The sequence below is a fragment of the Sturnira hondurensis genome, unplaced genomic scaffold (assembly GCF_014824575.4).
Source record: "Sturnira hondurensis isolate 20B ecotype Veracruz unplaced genomic scaffold, ASM1482457v3 Scaffold0017746, whole genome shotgun sequence".
Lineage (NCBI taxonomy): Eukaryota > Metazoa > Chordata > Mammalia > Chiroptera > Phyllostomidae > Sturnira > Sturnira hondurensis.
This window is the reverse complement of record NW_028090377.1, coordinates 1,061,372-1,078,590: the sequence shown is the minus strand read 5'-3', so window position 1 is coordinate 1,078,590 and position 17,219 is coordinate 1,061,372. Positions and strand designations below refer to the sequence as shown.

The following is a 17,219-nucleotide window of genomic DNA, read 5'->3' as shown; positions in this document are numbered from 1 at the left end:
TCTTACCAGTCTCGTTAAATGGTTGTTGGACTTCCATACACTTCAATTTTTCTGTTTGTTCTTGTTGTTTTTTGTTTCTAAATCTTTGTTGTTAATTTTGGTTATGCGAGGAGGCAGTGTTTTCACTTACACCTCCATCTTGGCCGGAAGTCTTATAACCATTGTTTTGAATTATGTATCTGATAGTTTGCTTGCCTCCATTTCATTTAGTTCTTTTTCTGGAGATTTCTCCTGATTGTTTCATTTGGGGCCTGATACTTTATCTCCATACTTTGGCCGCTTCTCTATGTTTGTTTTTATGTATTAGGTAGAGCTGCTACATCTCCTGGACTTAGTAGACTGTTCCTATATAGTAGGTGTTCTTTAATATATAGTAGGTGTTCTTTAGGGTCCAAGGTCACCCGAGCTCTAGGGTCTCCAGGTGTGCCCCATTGTAGGCTGTGTGAACTATCCTGTTGTAGTTGTGCCCTGATTGCTGTTGGAATATCGTTGGGAGGGATTGACACCCAGGCCAATTAGCAGTGAGGGCCTGCTGCTGTGCAAGGTCCAACTCCATGGAGCAGGATTTGCTTCTTTGGGGCTTTGATGCCCGCCAAGTCTGGCCCTTGAGTGTGTTACTCATGGAGGTGTTCAGGTTGTAATCTGCCATGGTTTGAAGCTGTTTACCAGGTGCACTAGCTCTGGGGCTTTTCTGGGGGTACAAGGTCAGCCACCACCTCTGCCCTGCCCTGGCTACTTGTCATGAAGTACAGAGCCATCAGCAGGTGACAGATACTTGTGCCGTGCTTGGAGGTGCCTGGGAGAGGCCAAGCTTTGAAATGAGAAGGCTGGCTGCAGCGAGTGGCAGCCATGAGGCCACTTAGCAAGTGGTACAAGGTATACAGAGATTTTAGAAGAGTCTGAAGTGTGAGCCAAGACCGGCCATTTGTATGGAAAAGCCACTGGAAATGGCTTGGGTGGGGCCAAAAGTTAGGTGAGGCAGGGCCTTAGAGAATCACCAGGGCAGGGCAAACAGTGTTAGTCTGGTCAGTGGAGACTCAGATATAGCACCACCTGCCCACTCTGTGAGAGGAGGGCTCACAGAGGAACAATGGCCTCTGTCAGCACGTCTGTCTGGGAGACAGCTACCCCTCCAGTTCTCACTCTGATTCCAGACAGTTCAGATCCTCATATGTCCTTGGTGCCTTTCAAGCTGCTGGAGCTGAGATGAGTGAGTCTGAGTAAGGGCCTCTGTGCAGGCCCTTTAAGGGCCATGCCTGGGACTCCAGGAGTTTGTGTCTCACTCAGCCAGTCTCCACTGGTTTTTACAGCCAGCGTTATGGGGACTTCTTTTTGGTCCTGGAACTGCGGGCTGTCAGTTCTGGCATGGGCTGGGACCCTTTGTTCCTTGGGCGGGGAGGGGGTGGCTAGGAAGGCAAGATACTACTCCTGATTTTTAACTGCCACACATGGGTGTGGGGCCAGCCCATTTCATGTCTTCACCCCTCCTACCAGTCTCAATGCAGCAGTTTCTTTATATCCTTTGTTATAGGACTTCTGCTAGATTTCAGGCATTCTGAGTGAAGCTTGTTCTATCACTCAGTTGTAATTTTGATGTTGTTGTGAGGGGTTCTAAATACTGCTGTATTCAGTCGTTAAACTACTCCACCATCTTGACTGGAACCAGTTGTGATATTGTTTCAGTGAAGGCCATAGCCAGTCTCATGAAGCTGGGATCACCCTTTAGAGTTATTTCAGATTGGAGCACAGTGGCCTGGCTTTGGACATGGGCTATCCCAGAAAGAGAATATGACTGTGGGTGAGGCTGTACTCTTCAGCAGAGGAGAGGCAGTTCTGAAGAGGACTGATAGCTGAGGGTTGTTTTCTCCTAGTACTTTTCAGCAGCTGGAACCAAATCCTTCAGTCCTAAAGCAATATCTGTGCAGTTGGTGTTATTATAGTTTCCATTAAAGGGAGTCAGGGTCAAGATGATATGTATAAACAAATCATAATGTGCGTGGAAATGTGGAATCCCAGAAGAAAGGCTGATTGCTAGATGGGGTTAGGGAAGGCTTATAGAAGAGATGACATTTGAGCTAGGTTTTAAAGAATGAGTTAGTAGGTTGTTTGGTTAAGGCAAGGGTAGAGGGCGGGGCATATTTCATTGAGTCAGTGATACTTCATAGCATAGTCAGGAAAATGAACTATTTGTTCAAAGAGCAAAGGGTTAAATTGCTAGCCATTCTTTAATTTCTAGCAGTCATAATAATCATGAGGCTCTTTTCAAAATCTCGGTTTGCTTCCATGAAGATCATTTTTGAAAAAACATTTAGAATCCCAGTAGGACCAGGGTTGAGTCTAAGCCAAGCTCATCCTTACCAGAACCAGAAACATAGGCTAAGCTTGAATGAGGTGCTTTTCTTCCTGTAAATTGGATTTAGTCCCTGCGTCCATTGTTCTTGGGTTTGGAACAGATGAATTTTCTTAATACTACATACGTTCTTGTTTCTTGCTTAGTATATTCCTTTCTAGGATTGAAGGTGTCCATGGGAAGTCAGAAGATAGTTTAAGGTGGAGATCTACCACTTAACCACTTCTTTAACCTTGGGAAACTTGCTAAATACCTGGTTCTGTTTTCTTATCTTTAAGGTGGTAATGCATAAGATCTTTTCAGGGTTGTTGAGATAATATATAAGAGCTTAGAAACTGAGGTATTTCTCAGGATATTTTATTACTACTTAAAATCCCTTTTAACATATATGTGTGTGAATCTAGTTTTCTGTGTTAAATTATTAAGAATCAAATTTTGATTGTTAGGAGCTGTGGATTGGGTCTGTGGAAAAGAGATTCACCAGTTAATACAGTAGAGGGCCCATTCTGTCACTTTGTGACACCTTATAAATCAGGAAGGCAGGGAACTTAGAGCAGAGCTCAGTACTGGAAGAGAAATGATGATCACATGATCATCAAAGTAATAATCACATTACTTTGTAGTTCCAGAGTAATGCATTAGAGTCACTTGAGGAGCCTTTCAAAATATAATTGTCTACATCTTAACCCTGGGTATTTTAGTTCAATATTTTTAGAATGGGACTTGGGGGGAATGTGTTTTGAAAAGCTCACCACCTGATTCTGATGTGGTCCTCTTAAACCACTGGTTTCAGTGAGCTTTGTTTAGTTAAAGGAGTTATTAAATTCCTTGATGTAGGGATAAAGAACTAAATGTTGGACTTTTTTTCTGGAAGAATTTAGGGGACACAATATTAATTTCTATAAACACATTAGGTATTTGGAGACGGCTTCATCTTTTCCAGTGTTACACAAAATATTTTAGGTGTTAGAATACCTGGAAGTGCTAATGGATACTAGAACAACAACAAAAACCCATTATACTTAATTTTATTATGTGAACAAGGCATGATTATTTTTACTAGAAGAAAAAACTGCATTGTGTGTATATAATAGGAAAATCATTGTGTCTGTCAAAAAAATCCAAATAAATGTGATTGGCTATATATGAGGGGTTTTTTTTGAATCCTCACCTAAGTATATGTTTATTGATTTTAGAGTGAGTGACATGGATTGGTTGCCTTCTGTACTTGCCTTGACCGGGGATCAAACTGCAACTCTCTTTCTTTTTTTTTTTTGGTGTGGGCAACCTTTTTTGGTGTACAGGACACATTGATCCAATTCATTAAATGACTGGGTGCATGATTTAGATAATGAAGGGGAATCATTCATGTGAGGCTGGATGGTTTTCACTGAAGCTATTCTGTAATGCTCCCGGAAGTAGTAGAAAATAGATAAGTAAGAACCCATAGAGAAAAGTCTTAAGTAATCTCAAAGAGAATGCCAGGGCACCAGAATCTCCAGGAGTTGGAGATGGGAGGAGGGGCCACATAGTTTGAAAATTGTTCATACAACAACATTTTGTATACAAAAAAGGAAGAAAAACTTTTTTTACAGTTCAAGCTATGGGAAATAAACCCTGACAAAAATTTTAGCTTCTCAGGTGTTTAGAATAGCAGAATATCATAGTAATTTTTGATGGGGATTGTACACGACCTCCTAGGTAAGCCATGTCAAAATCTGGTATAGTGGACCTGAAATCTTCATTAAAAGGGTAGGCTTATGTTTTAAAAAGCTGAAAAACATTGTTTTAAAAGGGATGGGTTTTGGTGGGATCTGAAGTTTAACCTCACATTATCATATTCATTCAGCTGGATTTCACAAGCTGAATTTTAGGTTAATGAATGAGAGGGAACATTATGCTACATTTTAAACAGGCCTAAGGAAGTTTATGGCCTAATAAGGGTTTTCTGAAACAATTACATTGTATTCTGTGATCTTTAAGCTGATACTTTTTCTTTTTCTTTCCAGCTTTCTGAAGCAGAGTCATTTTGAAGATGTTTAATAAGTCATTTGGAACTCCCTTTGGGGGTGGTACAGGTGGCTTTGGTACAACTTCAACATTTGGGCAGAGTAAGTTCAAAAAAATCAAAAGGGGAGGAGGAATCATAAACTATTCTTATTAAGAATGAATTGACTGATAGCTTTACATAGGAATTTTATTCATACTTTGTTTTTTTATAACTATTTGAAAAATCAGGATAAGATCTTGTGAAAATTTTCTAAGAAAATAGAAATAAATTCTGAGTTTTCATAGGTTTCTGATCATTGGTAGATACTTATTATATTGGTCTTTTTAGCGGAAAGTTTGTTTCTAATTTTCAGACCAAGTCCCTAATCCCCACCAGCCTTCCTGAGATCCACTTCCCTTCCCACCCAGCATTGTACCTGACACTCCTTAGTTATCTATAGCAGCCCTTATTAACTCATTTTTAAACTTTTTTTTGTTAAAAAATTTGTGGGGTTTTTGGGGGCAACATTGGTTAATACCATAAGTTTTAGGTATACAACATAATTTGATATCTGTACACTGTAGCATAATTCACTGAAAGTCTGATTTCCGTTGCCATACATTTGACCCCCTTTACCCATTTAGCCCTCTCCTCAAACCCTGTCTCCCTGCTAACCATCAGTCTGTTGTCTGTATATGAGTGGTTTTTTTGGTTTGTTCATGTTTCTCTTGTTTTATATTCCACACATGAGTGAAACCATACAGTTTTCGTCCTTTTATTTTTTGTCTGATTTCACTTAGTATAATACCCTCATGCTTTGTATAATACCCTCATACAAATGGCAATATTTCATTGTGTGTTTGTTTTTTAATGTCTGAGTAGTATCTCATTGTGGTTGTATATATGTGTATGTATATGTGTACATACAGGGCCTGGCACAAATAATGCCCCCCCATTTTTTATTACAAAATCATAAGCATGTAATTCTACTATAAAACTACTTACATTGAATGAAGTTAAACACTACTAAGTGCTACAAGAGCCATCTTATTGGGGGGGGGGAGATGAACTTTTTGGCCAACCCAATATGTGACTCATAGTCACTAGTCACCTCGACAATCTTTTTTAACCTGCCTATAACTTTTATTGAAGGTGCACCTTTTTACTTTGTTTTCTTTACCTGGGGACAATAAATAAAGTGCAGCTTAATTTTAACTATAATTTGTAGTCTGATAGAATTTTGAAAAACTAGTTTAGACCAATAGATTAGACCAATGGTCATATCCAAATGCAGTATATTAACAAATAATAATACTCTTTTTCATTGTGTCACCTGGTTTAGATAATACCTTGATTTGGCTTTTTCAGATACTGGCTTTGGCAGTACTAGTGGAGGGGCATTTGGAACATCTGCTTTTGGTTCTAGCAACAATACTGGAGGCCTGTTTGGAAATTCACAGACCAAGCCAGGTGGGGGCTTTATTTGGAATAGAATCGGTTTATTCATAGCTGATATAGGACTTTACATAGTGGCTCTATGTGAAGTCTGTTTAACTGTTTTTACGTGTCTCCATCTCCCAGGAGGATTATTTGGTACCAGTTCATTTAGCCAGCCAGCTACCTCCACGAGCACCGGCTTTGGATTTGGCACATCAACAGGAACATCAAATAGTTTGTTTGGAACTACAAGCACAGGGACCAGTCTTTTCTCATCCCAGAACAATGCCTTTGCACAAAATAAACCGACTGGCTTTGGGAGTAAGTAGGACATCATTGGACATCTGCATTTAACAATTTGATTTACCTGTTGAATGTGTATTCTCTTCCCCTCAGTTCAAAGCCCCCCTGCATACACTTTTTCTCCTCTCCAGATGGCAGAATCTCAGGAAGGAGAAAACTTAAAATGTACTAAAAGTTTAATAGACTAGAAAGGAGGGGGAGAGATGTACATCTCACAGGAATGGAAATCAGAGAAGCATTAGTATTTTAGGGATATGCAGAAGTAGAGGCATCTGATACAGAATGACCAGAGATAGGATGAAAAGCCACATCAGAGTAGTGTCATCAGTGTTAAGACAGGAGAATTTCCCGGAGGCATGTATATAGCCAGCAATATTACAAGGCACGGGCACTTCTTATCCCCATTTCACATTTGGTGTGGAGAGACTAAAACAGCAGTGATAAGTACTAGCCATGACACAGTTACTCCTCCATTTCCTGCCCATGGCAGATATTTTTAATTGATAGCTTCTTTCTCCTTTAGTCTAAATGTGGCCTGGGATGCTTCTCCACACAGAACTTGACTTGAATAGACGTACCCAGTGAGTTGATGCATTCCCAGCACAAGCACATGGCAGAATGATTAAGTTGTAAAGCTATTAGTATTTTATTTTATTAATTTATTTTTTAATAATTTTTAAACTATTAGTATTTTAAAAGGGAAGCTTTTGTGGCGATGTTCAAAATTTTAACCATGATAATGTAAAATGCAATCTAAAAGTGCTAATTCAAAAGAGATGTACCTATTTAAGCTATATATTAGAACATGTTTTTGTTAAAGAAATAATTTGCCAGTGAAAAATCACATTCTTTTTAACTTGGTAATTAGGATGTCACTTAATATTAAATAGTACTGGTAGATAACTTTTCATTGCTTGCTGATGTTTCTGGGTCTATGTGTACAACTTACTTAGAAGTAGTATCTAATATTTTGAAAAGTATATTCCTTAGATAACAGTTAAATTCACTTTTATGTAATTTTTAAAATCAGCTTTTGGGAAAGTAAGGTAATGAGAGGAACTAGTTCTTTTTAATAAAATGATCAGCATGCCTACTAATTTTTCTAAGTTATTTTTCTGTGTGAAATTTTACATTAACCTGTGTTTGATTGCCATAATAAGACCATTTGTATCTTTTAAACTTTTTGGTTATGTGTGGGTGTTTTGTAGTAACATATGTAAATAAAATGTATTATTACCCCTGTTGAAGTCTACTGTGATAGGATGTTTTCAGAAATACAAGATCAGTTAGCATTAGTCTTGCCGAAAAAGGAGAAAAGAGATAAAATTTACGATGAAACAAAATACCATTTCTTTTAACTTGTCCAATTATGTGCAAGAAGAGCTTCATGGAAACTTAGGGACTCTAGAATTCAGATTTTGTGTCACTTCAGAGTTGTGAGCCTGGAATTTGTGTGTGTGTGGGGGGGGACACCTGTTTGAAGGTTCTTACTAGTGAAAAAGATCAATTTGAAAGAGAAAATTTGAGGTTGTGAAAGTACTGCTCTAGTGTCATAGTTCAGTTCATTTTCATTCTTTACTATTACATTCTTACATTCTTTGCTGTTACCATCTAATGTTCTTTTCTAATTCATAGATTTTGGAACAAGTACTAGCAGCGGAGGACTTTTTGGAACTACAAATACCACTTCCAATCCTTTTGGAAGCACATCTGGCTCCCTTTTTGGGCCGAGTAGTTTTACAGCTGCTCCTACAGGGACTACTATTAAATTTAATGTAAGTATTTTCTTCCAGTGTTTGTAGAATTTCTCTCCCACTTGTATGTTTATTTGCAGGATGAATCATAAAATTTCTGCTGGTTTCAGTTATGCACAGCTTAGTCTCATTTTTCCTGGAAGGTGTGTTGAGAACAAAATCTCTAGTTGTATAGTAGAAAGAAAAGGTCTTGAAACAGGTCTAGATTATAATGCAGATTCAAATTATATTCAACCCAGTCAACTTTGTGTTCACATTCTTGATTATAATAGCTAGTATAAGGTTGAACTTGTACTAACTATGCACAATTTGACCTTTGGATGGTCAACCATTCTTTATAGAAATAAGGAATATGGGAGCAAACTATGGGGAAAGTAAGGCCTCTTTCAGGAGATACATGGAGTAACTCATCGATATTGAACTTCTGTTGGTGAAATGACAAAATAGGGCAATAGGGCAATTATGTTTTCTTTGGCTTTTTTGAGAGGAGTTGGGCAGAAGATTGGAGTAGAAGCTGTTTACAAAGTATCTGGATACCGCTTGATCTAAGATACCGCTTGATGTGGTTGGTTGAGAGATACTTAGGACAGGCTGGAGGCAGTTAGCCTAATGGTAAAAATAGACTTGGCAAAATTTGTAGTTAAAACTTACATGAGAAAGTGAAGAATTTCTCAGGCAATGTGGTAAATTCATAATACTGAATTTAGAATTCTGAATTTAAAATAAAATTAAACAATAGTGAAAAATACTATGTGTTATTTCTTAGAAAGTACAATAATTGAGAAAACTGATTTAAGTAGGAATCTTTAGTTTCTTATTGAGCCTTTTCCCTCTTAGGGATTATGGGGTAAGAGGGGAACAGGCTTCCAGATTTCTTATTTCTTAAATGCAACAACAGTTGTAAAACAGGCACTTTAGAGCAGAAAAAGAGGTTTAAATGTATATATTAGGTAAAATGGATAAAGTCTTTTATATATATATATATATAAAATAAGTATATTTTGGTAGATAATTAAGTAGCTTGGTTATGGGATTAATCTCTGGGTTTGCGATAACTATTATTGACTTACTTATTAGACTTAACCTTGATGTAGGGAGAGAGCAAAAATGCAGTGTATTTAATCAAGCACCCTTGAAACCATCTTGATAGTAAAAGACCTGGTGGACTAGTAATACAGTTCAGTGGTTGCAGATTGTGTTTGTGAGAGTGGGGCTCTAAAGCTTAGATGTACATGTTTGTTTTAGACTTTAAGATGTGCCTTTATCTTCCTTTGCAGCCTCTAAGCGGTACCGATACTATGGTTAAAGCTGGAGTTAGTACTAACATCAGTACCAAGCACCAGTGTATTACTGCTATGAAAGAATATGAAAGCAAGTCACTAGAGGTCAGTAAAATGCAATACAGAATATCAGCCTAACCTTTAGATTGTAATGGAAAGCAGCTTTTGAAAAATGTTTTTGGTTATTTTTAGGGTCAAGTGGTTCACACTGGGTTTATGTAGAAACAACTATCAAATTATTTTTTAAATTAATGTGTTATTTATAGATATGTATTGTTTTAGGCAGGAATAATATTGATATTGTACTGGTATAATTCTACTAGTGTATTAGGATTGGATGTTGCCTACACTACATAGTGTGCATATAAATTTACATGTTTTTTTAATAAATTTAGGCAAAGTCATAAGTATATAACATAGTAAGTTTTCATTAAGTAAAAACTACGCATCCAGGATCTAAAAAAAACAGCATTAAGGTAGGGTGAAAATACAGACAACTGTAATTGAACACCAATAAAATAATTTTAAAAAAACAAAACAGCATTATCAGCATCCCTAATGTCCCGACACACCAGTCAGAATCTGCCCCTTCCAAAGGTAATCACTATACTGAATACCCATGTTTTGCCTATTTTTATATACTCTCCTTTTTTTTTAGAAACATAGTGTATATGTATATATATATTTTTTTGAGATTTTATTTTCAAAGAGAAAAGAGAAAGAGGGAGAGAAACGTCAGTTGGTTGCCTCTTGTTCACCCCCAGTGGGGACCCGGGCCACAACCCAGGCATGTACCCTGACAGGGAATCAAACCGGTGACTTTTTGGTTCACAGGCTGGCACGCAATCCACTGAGCTGCATCAGCCAGGGCACATTATATATTCTTAAGTCTGTTTTTCATCATTGAGATCAACCATGTTGTTGAATGAAATTGGTTTGTTAATTCCCACTGCTGTTTAGTAGTTCTTTGTACTTTTTGATTGTCAACTCTAATTGTAGCTGTTGCTTTTTCCTATATCCCAGCTGTGTTTGCTTTATTGGAAAGTACAGAAACACCCTGACTTGTGAGACAAAACTGTTAAACTCTATCCCTTCTTTCCTTAAATTTTCTTAACTCTCTAGAATCCTGTCTTTTAATCAGCTAATTTTTATATTTGGAGTGGGAGTAGACAAGGTTATTATACTAAATAATAAAGAGCATTGTACTAAAAGAATTTTCCTCATCTCTCTCCCCAGCTGCCTGGGTCATTTTAATAAACTTGTCTCACTTCTGTCAACCATTACTGTTCTGCAGCCCATTTGTAAAGTAGATGCGTTGAATAAAGTCTGACAGACATTCTGCAGTCTTTTTATTAAGTGGAAAGCACTGTTAAATACAATTTAGGCATACTCTGCTGCCTCTCAGCACACTTAATCTCAAGAGTTCATACAAGCAGGTGAAAAAATTATAAAATGGAACACATTGGACAAAACAAGGAGAACTTTTTACCAAACAGGGCATGCTAACTAATGGTTAGTAATTTGTTGACTTGGTGAAAAAGTTAAAAGAAAAAAAAAAACAGGGAAAATGAAATTGTGTATTTCATGAATGAACAGGCACAATTTACTCCTGGGTGGAGATGACTTTTTGTTGGGTGAATCTGCACGTGATTCTTACTGATGTTGATATTCATTGTGTGTGAGTTGTATGTCAGTCCCAGCCTTTTATTTGGAGCTGATGCCAGTTGCATGTCTAGTTTTGAGGGTTGTAAAATAGAATCAGCAAATCACACTGGTTTTCATCCTTTTCCAATATTGTAGCAGCCGTATATATCAACTTTTCCTGTGTATTGTTTTTTTTTGCTGGAAAATGTTGTATGTCGAATAAAATTAGCTACTAAAATATTGTTTATAAAAAATTTTAAATTAAGATGGGTTGGTCCTTTCACCTGTAGTTTTATGGTCTTTATGGTATGGATTTTAATGTCTACTATAAACTATTGAAAATGTTTTTTTCTAATGATATTAAGTTAAAATCTCATTTGTAGTTTTTTGTTTTGTAGTCACCGTCCTTGTGTGATCATAGATCTTGAATACTAAATTGAAGTATTCAGTCTCCTAAATAATTTGTTTTAGCTGCAAAGTAAGATTGGAAATATGTTTTTCCTCACTCTAGGAACTTCGTTTAGAGGATTATCAGGCTAACCGAAAAGGCCCACAGAATCAGGTGGGAGCAGGTACCACAAGTGGATTGTTTGGGTCTTCTCCAGCCACCTCCAGTGCAACAGGACTCTTCAGCTCCTCCACCACTAATTCGGGCTTTGCGTATGGCCAGAACAAAACAGGCTTTGGAACTAGTAAGCACTTGATATCATTGGGCCATATTGAGGAGGGACAGACAGCTAAAAGTAAACTATAATTGTCATTTTGTGTGAGTGCTGTGGGGAAAAATAATTCAGGAGGAATTATTCAAGGTGCTAGAGGAATAAGGAGTGCTTGCTATGTATGTGTGGGTGGAGAGACATACAGTTTTAAATGAAGATGTTTAATAAGGTCTTTATTGACAAGATAACATCTGAGCAGTGACCTATCTGAAGAAGGTGAGGGATATAACTATGGAATTTTTTTTGGGGGGGGGGGACATTATAGCTACAGGAAACTATAAATTTGAAGATCCTGAGTTTGGGCCTGGGAGTGGAGGACAAGGGAAAGTACTGAGGCGTATGAGGACAATCTGTTGTAGAACTTTGTGGGGCAATGCTAAGATTTGAATTATTTGAGTCAGGAAGACATTAAAGGGTTTAGAGGAGAAGTCATGTGATTATGAGTGAAGGATTATTATAAAGGCAGTTATATTAAGAGTAGATTGTAAGGCAACGTGAGTAGAAACAAATCAGTTAGAAATCTGTGTTCTGTCTACATGAGAGGATGATGCAGCGTGAATGAGAATGATGCTGTGGAGGTGATAAGAATGTCAGATTGTGGACTCAGTTTGGCTATAGAATTGAGGGGATTTGCTGATGGATTAGTTTGATGTGGGATGTGAAAGAGGGAAATCTAGGATAACTGCTAAATTACTTTATAAATATATTACTTTTGCAAAGGCAATACATATATATGATATAAAGTTCATGTAATACAAAAAAAATGTGTAACCAAAAGTTTCTTCTTTCCCTCCCCAGCTACCAGTTTGCCTCTGGAAAAATAAACAAGTTAGATTTTTTCATAGATTTTTAGAGGGATCTGTACACACACACAAATGCACAAATAAACACATTTCAGTGGCATTTAACATTCTTTTCAATCTTGTTATTCTGTGATGTAGTTTAGCCACATATTCTTTAAGTAATTTTGTATTACACCCTATGCTGAATATATTGATATAGAGAGAAAGCCTCTGTTCTCAAGAAAAACTTAGTCTGACAAGGTTAAAATACAAACATAGACTTCCAATGTAGTGTGGTATCTTTTAAAATAGAAAGAAAGCTGTGGGCTGAAGAAGGAAGGTTGCTTATTATCTCAGCAAAGGTTCCTGGAGTCAGAGTATTATTGTAAGAATTAAAGCCTGAAGCAAGTCTGGAATTAGGTGAAGAAGGATAGGAAATGAAACAGTTACCCGGTTTGAATAGGGTAATTGAAATACGTAATTAATATCATAAGACTATTGTTGTAGTAACAATATTATGAGGTTTAATGTTTTGTTTTTCTCCACTTATTTTTCTTCATTTCTATTTCCTGAAAGGTACGACTGGATTTGGAACAAATGCAGGTGGTCTCTTTGGCCAACAGAATCAGCAAAGTACCAGCCTCTTCAGCAAACCATTTGCCCAAGCCACAACCACCCAGAACACTGGCTTTTCCTTTGGTAATACCAGCACACTAGGACAGCCAAGCACCAACACCATGGTAAGGAAACAGGCCCATAATTTTTTACTTCAGGTCTTGTTTATAGAGCTAATTAATAGCCTTCTAATAATGTCAAATCAGCCAGTCCTGCCTCTGCTACACTTCTCAAGGATTGGTGGTATGTAGTAAAGGGAAAAGAGCAAAATCTTTGAATAATTAAAGCCTAAATTTAGTACAGCCTCTACTCTGTACTCATTGAAAGGCTGTTGAGCAAGTCATTTATCTTTTCTGAGCATATTTTCTTATCACTAAGAGCTGCTTAGTGTGCCATAGTTTGCCATCCTGAAGCTACACCTTAGGACATTGACTCCAGCCATTCTATAGGTTATAGAAGAAAATACTTACAAATTACTAACTATATTTCAAAATGTTCTTTTGGCTTGTTCCTTTAAGCAGAGTTAGGCAGAGTTGTTTAGTTGGTTAAAATAAAGGGAGAACTGAACCTCAGAGTCATATTGGGTAATTGCTACTGCTGGGCAGAAACTGAAAGAAAGTCTTTACATCACTACCAGTTTATTTCTAGGGACTCTTTTAGGGAAGTTTAAAATTAAAGTTAATTTGAAGTAGAATTTTTTTTTACTAGAATTTTTGGAATTTACCTAGTCTCTAATTTTTGTTATGTTCAGAGATTAATTTATTAGAGATACTCTACCTGATTAAAAAAGAAGTACAGCTAGGCCACAAAATCATCAAAATACTGTCAAACCAAATTCAGTAATATATAGAAAGCGTTATATACCGTCACCAACTGGGATTTATCTCAGGAATGTTGGCTCAGCATATGACACTGTAATATGCCATAGAAGCAGAATAAAGAACAAAAACCACACAGTCACCTCACTAGGTGCAGAGAAAGTATTTGACACACTTTCATGATATAAACAGTGAACAGAGAACAAAAGGGAACCCAGAATGGCCAAAACAGTCTTGAAAAAGAAGAAAGCTTGGAAGACTTACACTTTGTATTTTTAAAACATACTGTAAAGCAATAGTAATCAAGGTTCTGTGGTATACACACATAAGGTTATACACATAAATCGGTGGATTAGAATTGAGAGTCTAGAAATAAGCCTTCACATTTGACTTTTAGTAAGAGTACCAAAATAATTCAATGGGGAAAAATAATCTTTTCAGCAAATAGTGCTGGGACAACTGATATTCCATGTACAAAAGAATGAGGTTGGACTTATCTTCACACCATTGTGGTAACTATAAAAATTAACTCAAAATAGATCAAGTACTAAAATATAAAACTCTTAGAAGAAGAAAGTGAGGTGGGCAGTGGTTTCTTTGATGTGGCACCAAAAGCAAAAGCAGCAAAAGGAAAAATTGATTGGGCCTTATGAAAAACTTGCGGGCCCTGGCTCACTTGGTTGGAGCACCACCCCGCAGACCAAAGGGGTTCAATTCCCAGCCAAGAGAGCAAGCCTGGGGTGCAGATTACGTCATGGTCATGGCATGTACAGGAGGTGACAGATCGATACTTCTCTCTTACATCAATGTTTTTCTCATGTTTCTCTCCCTCCAGTCAATGAGCATGTCCTCAGGTGAGGGTAAAAAATTTTTAAAAAACAACTTTTGTGGATTGAAGGAATACCATTATGAAAGCGAAAACATGGGAGAAAATATTTGCAAGTTATATATCTTAAAAGGACTTACATCCAAAATGCATAAAGATAATATAAAGAATGCTTATAATTCAATAACATCACAATAACCTATTTAAAAATGGCGAAAGGGGGGAAAATTGGGCTAAAGACTTGACTGGATGTTTCTCAAAAAAAGATATACAAGTAGGTAATAAGCACGTGAAAAATAACATCAGTAGTCATCAGGGAAGTGCATATAGAAACCACGATGAAATGCTACTTCAAATCCACTAGGAAGGCTATAAACAAAAAGGCAGTAATGAATGTTTTCAAGATTTTGGAAAAATTGGAACCCTTATATATACAACCACTTTGGAAAACAGTTTGGTGCTTTCCTTGGAATGTTAAACAGGATTACCATATTATACCACCTTGGTCTTTTCCCAAGAGAAATGAGAACAGAAACTTTTACACAAACTTGTATCATAACAGCGAAAAAGTAGAAATAACCCAAATGTCCATCAGTGCTGAATGCAAAAACAAAATGTGATATACACACATACAGTAGAATATCATTTAGCCATGAAATGGGGTGAATACTCTGATACATGCTACAACATGGATAGACCTTTAAACAAACACCACATTTTATATGATTCCATTATATGAAATGTTCAGAATGGCAAATCCATGGAAACAAAGTGAATTGTTGTTGGTTACCTAGGAATGGGGAGTGACTGACTACCAGTGGGCCCAGGATTTCTTTTTATAGTGATTAAAATGTTCTAAATTCAGAGAGTGAGGATGGTTGTGCAACTCTCAAAACATAGTAAGGTCTGATTAGTTTCATGGCGTCTGCCACCAGAGCAGGAGGAACATCGTGCTGCAGTTGCTAGTGATGCCTGGAGGACTGTGTGAGGTCCCAGGCTACCTACTTTGAAGGGGACTGAGGTATCATTGTCCTAGGTACAGTGTTTCTTGTATCTTCAATAAATGCCTCTATTTTTCACATTACATGGCTGGACACTTTCTGGACAGACTTTTAAAACATTGAATAGTCCACTTTAAATGAGTAAATTTTATGGTATTTGAATTATGTCTTAATGAAACTTTATTGTTTTTTTATAGTTTACTTTTTATTGTATTTTTTCCATTACCTTTTCTATTTCTTATACCTTCTTCCACCTTCACCCGTCCCCTTAATGAAACCGTTGAAAAACACCACTTTGAATTCTCAGTTCAGCAATAGTCCATTAGTATAGTATTTTTCTTGTGTTAACTAACACTTAAGTAAAATGCCTTCTTAAACACTGGATGATATGAACTTCACTTATTTGAAATCTGGTCCTGTCACTCAGTTGCTATGACATTGGGCACGTTTTTTTAAATCCCCACCCAAAGAGACATCCCCCCAGAGAGAGACATCGATTTGAGAGAGAAACATGAATCGATTGCTTTCCATATGCATGCCCTGACTGGGAATTGAACCCACAGCCTTTTTTTTTTGGTGTACCAGACAATGCTTCAACCAACTGAACCACCTGGCCAAGGCATTAGGCAGATTTTTAACTACTCTTTATTTTCTTTTGGAAGATGGCCCTGCTTGTTAGGATTGTCATGAAGAAGAGAAATGCTATATGTAAAATATTAAGCATATAGCACCTGTCACATAAAATTTTTTAATAAAGATTTTATTTATTTATCCTTAGAGGGGAAGGGAAGGAGAGAGAGAGAGAGAGAGAGACTATCAATGTATGGTTGCCTCCCGTGGGTCCCCCGCTGGGAACCGGCCTGCAACCCAGGCATGTGCCCTGACTGGGAATCGAACTGTGACTGCATGGTTCACAGGCCTGCGCTCAATCCACTGAGCTATACCAGCCTGGACTAAAACTTTTTAAAATGGCACGTATTAGAGCCCTGGCTGGTGTAGCTCAATGGATTGAGCGCGGGCCTGCAAACCAGAGGGTCGCGGTTCGATTCCCAGTCAGGGCGCATGCCTGGGTTGCAGGCTGGTTCCTTGCAGGCCAACTCCCAGCAGGGGATGCACGAAAGGCAACCATACATCGATGTTTCTCTCCCTCTCCTTCCCCTCTAAAGATAAATAAATAAATAAAATCTTTAAAAAAAACCTCTGTAAGTAAAATAGTGTATAAAAAAAATTAAAATGGCACGTATTATTATTAATCTAAGGCTTTTAAAGAAAACTGACAACTGTAGGAAATCTCTTAATCTGGATTACCTTTTGCAGGGTTTATTTGGAGTAACCCAAGCCTCACAGCCTGGAGGTCTTTTTGGGACAGCCACAAACACCAGCACCGGGACAGCATTTGGAACTGGAGGCACAGGCCTTTTTGGGCAGACCAATACTGCATTTGGTACTGTTGGTTCGGTAGGTTTTTACGGTTGATTATAATATGATAGAAGAATTTCTAAGAAAGATTTGACTCTTTTAAGAATTTTATTGGGTATAATATATGATTTGATACTGATTATAACAAAGTTATTTGCAAATTAAAATAATTAGGTAATTTTAACAGGTTACTTTTTAAAATTTTTTTCTAACCTGTTTTGTGTAAGAAGTTGATAAGATATTTGAGAATTAAATATTTTTGGTGTTGATCAATTTGCTAA

General features: G+C 37.2%; 1 protein-coding gene across 6 annotated transcripts in view; it reads left to right on the top strand.

Moving 5' to 3' along the window:
- NUP98 (nucleoporin 98 and 96 precursor) overlaps window positions 1–17,219 on the top strand; it is a 110,207-nt gene that overhangs the window by 17,852 nt on the left and 75,136 nt on the right. For all 6 annotated transcript variants that reach the window (XM_037068667.1, XM_037068664.1, XM_037068665.1 and 3 more), the window contains exons 2-9: window positions 4,360–4,461; window positions 5,709–5,810; window positions 5,922–6,098; window positions 7,716–7,855; window positions 9,112–9,219; window positions 11,270–11,450; window positions 12,836–12,999; window positions 16,837–16,977. In XM_037068667.1, the coding sequence (XP_036924562.1) occupies window positions 4,386–4,461; window positions 5,709–5,810; window positions 5,922–6,098; window positions 7,716–7,855; window positions 9,112–9,219; window positions 11,270–11,450; window positions 12,836–12,999; window positions 16,837–16,977 (1,089 nt within the window). In that variant the 5' untranslated portion in view covers window positions 4,360–4,385. The remainder of the gene's footprint in view (window positions 1–4,359; window positions 4,462–5,708; window positions 5,811–5,921; window positions 6,099–7,715; window positions 7,856–9,111; window positions 9,220–11,269; window positions 11,451–12,835; window positions 13,000–16,836; window positions 16,978–17,219) is intronic.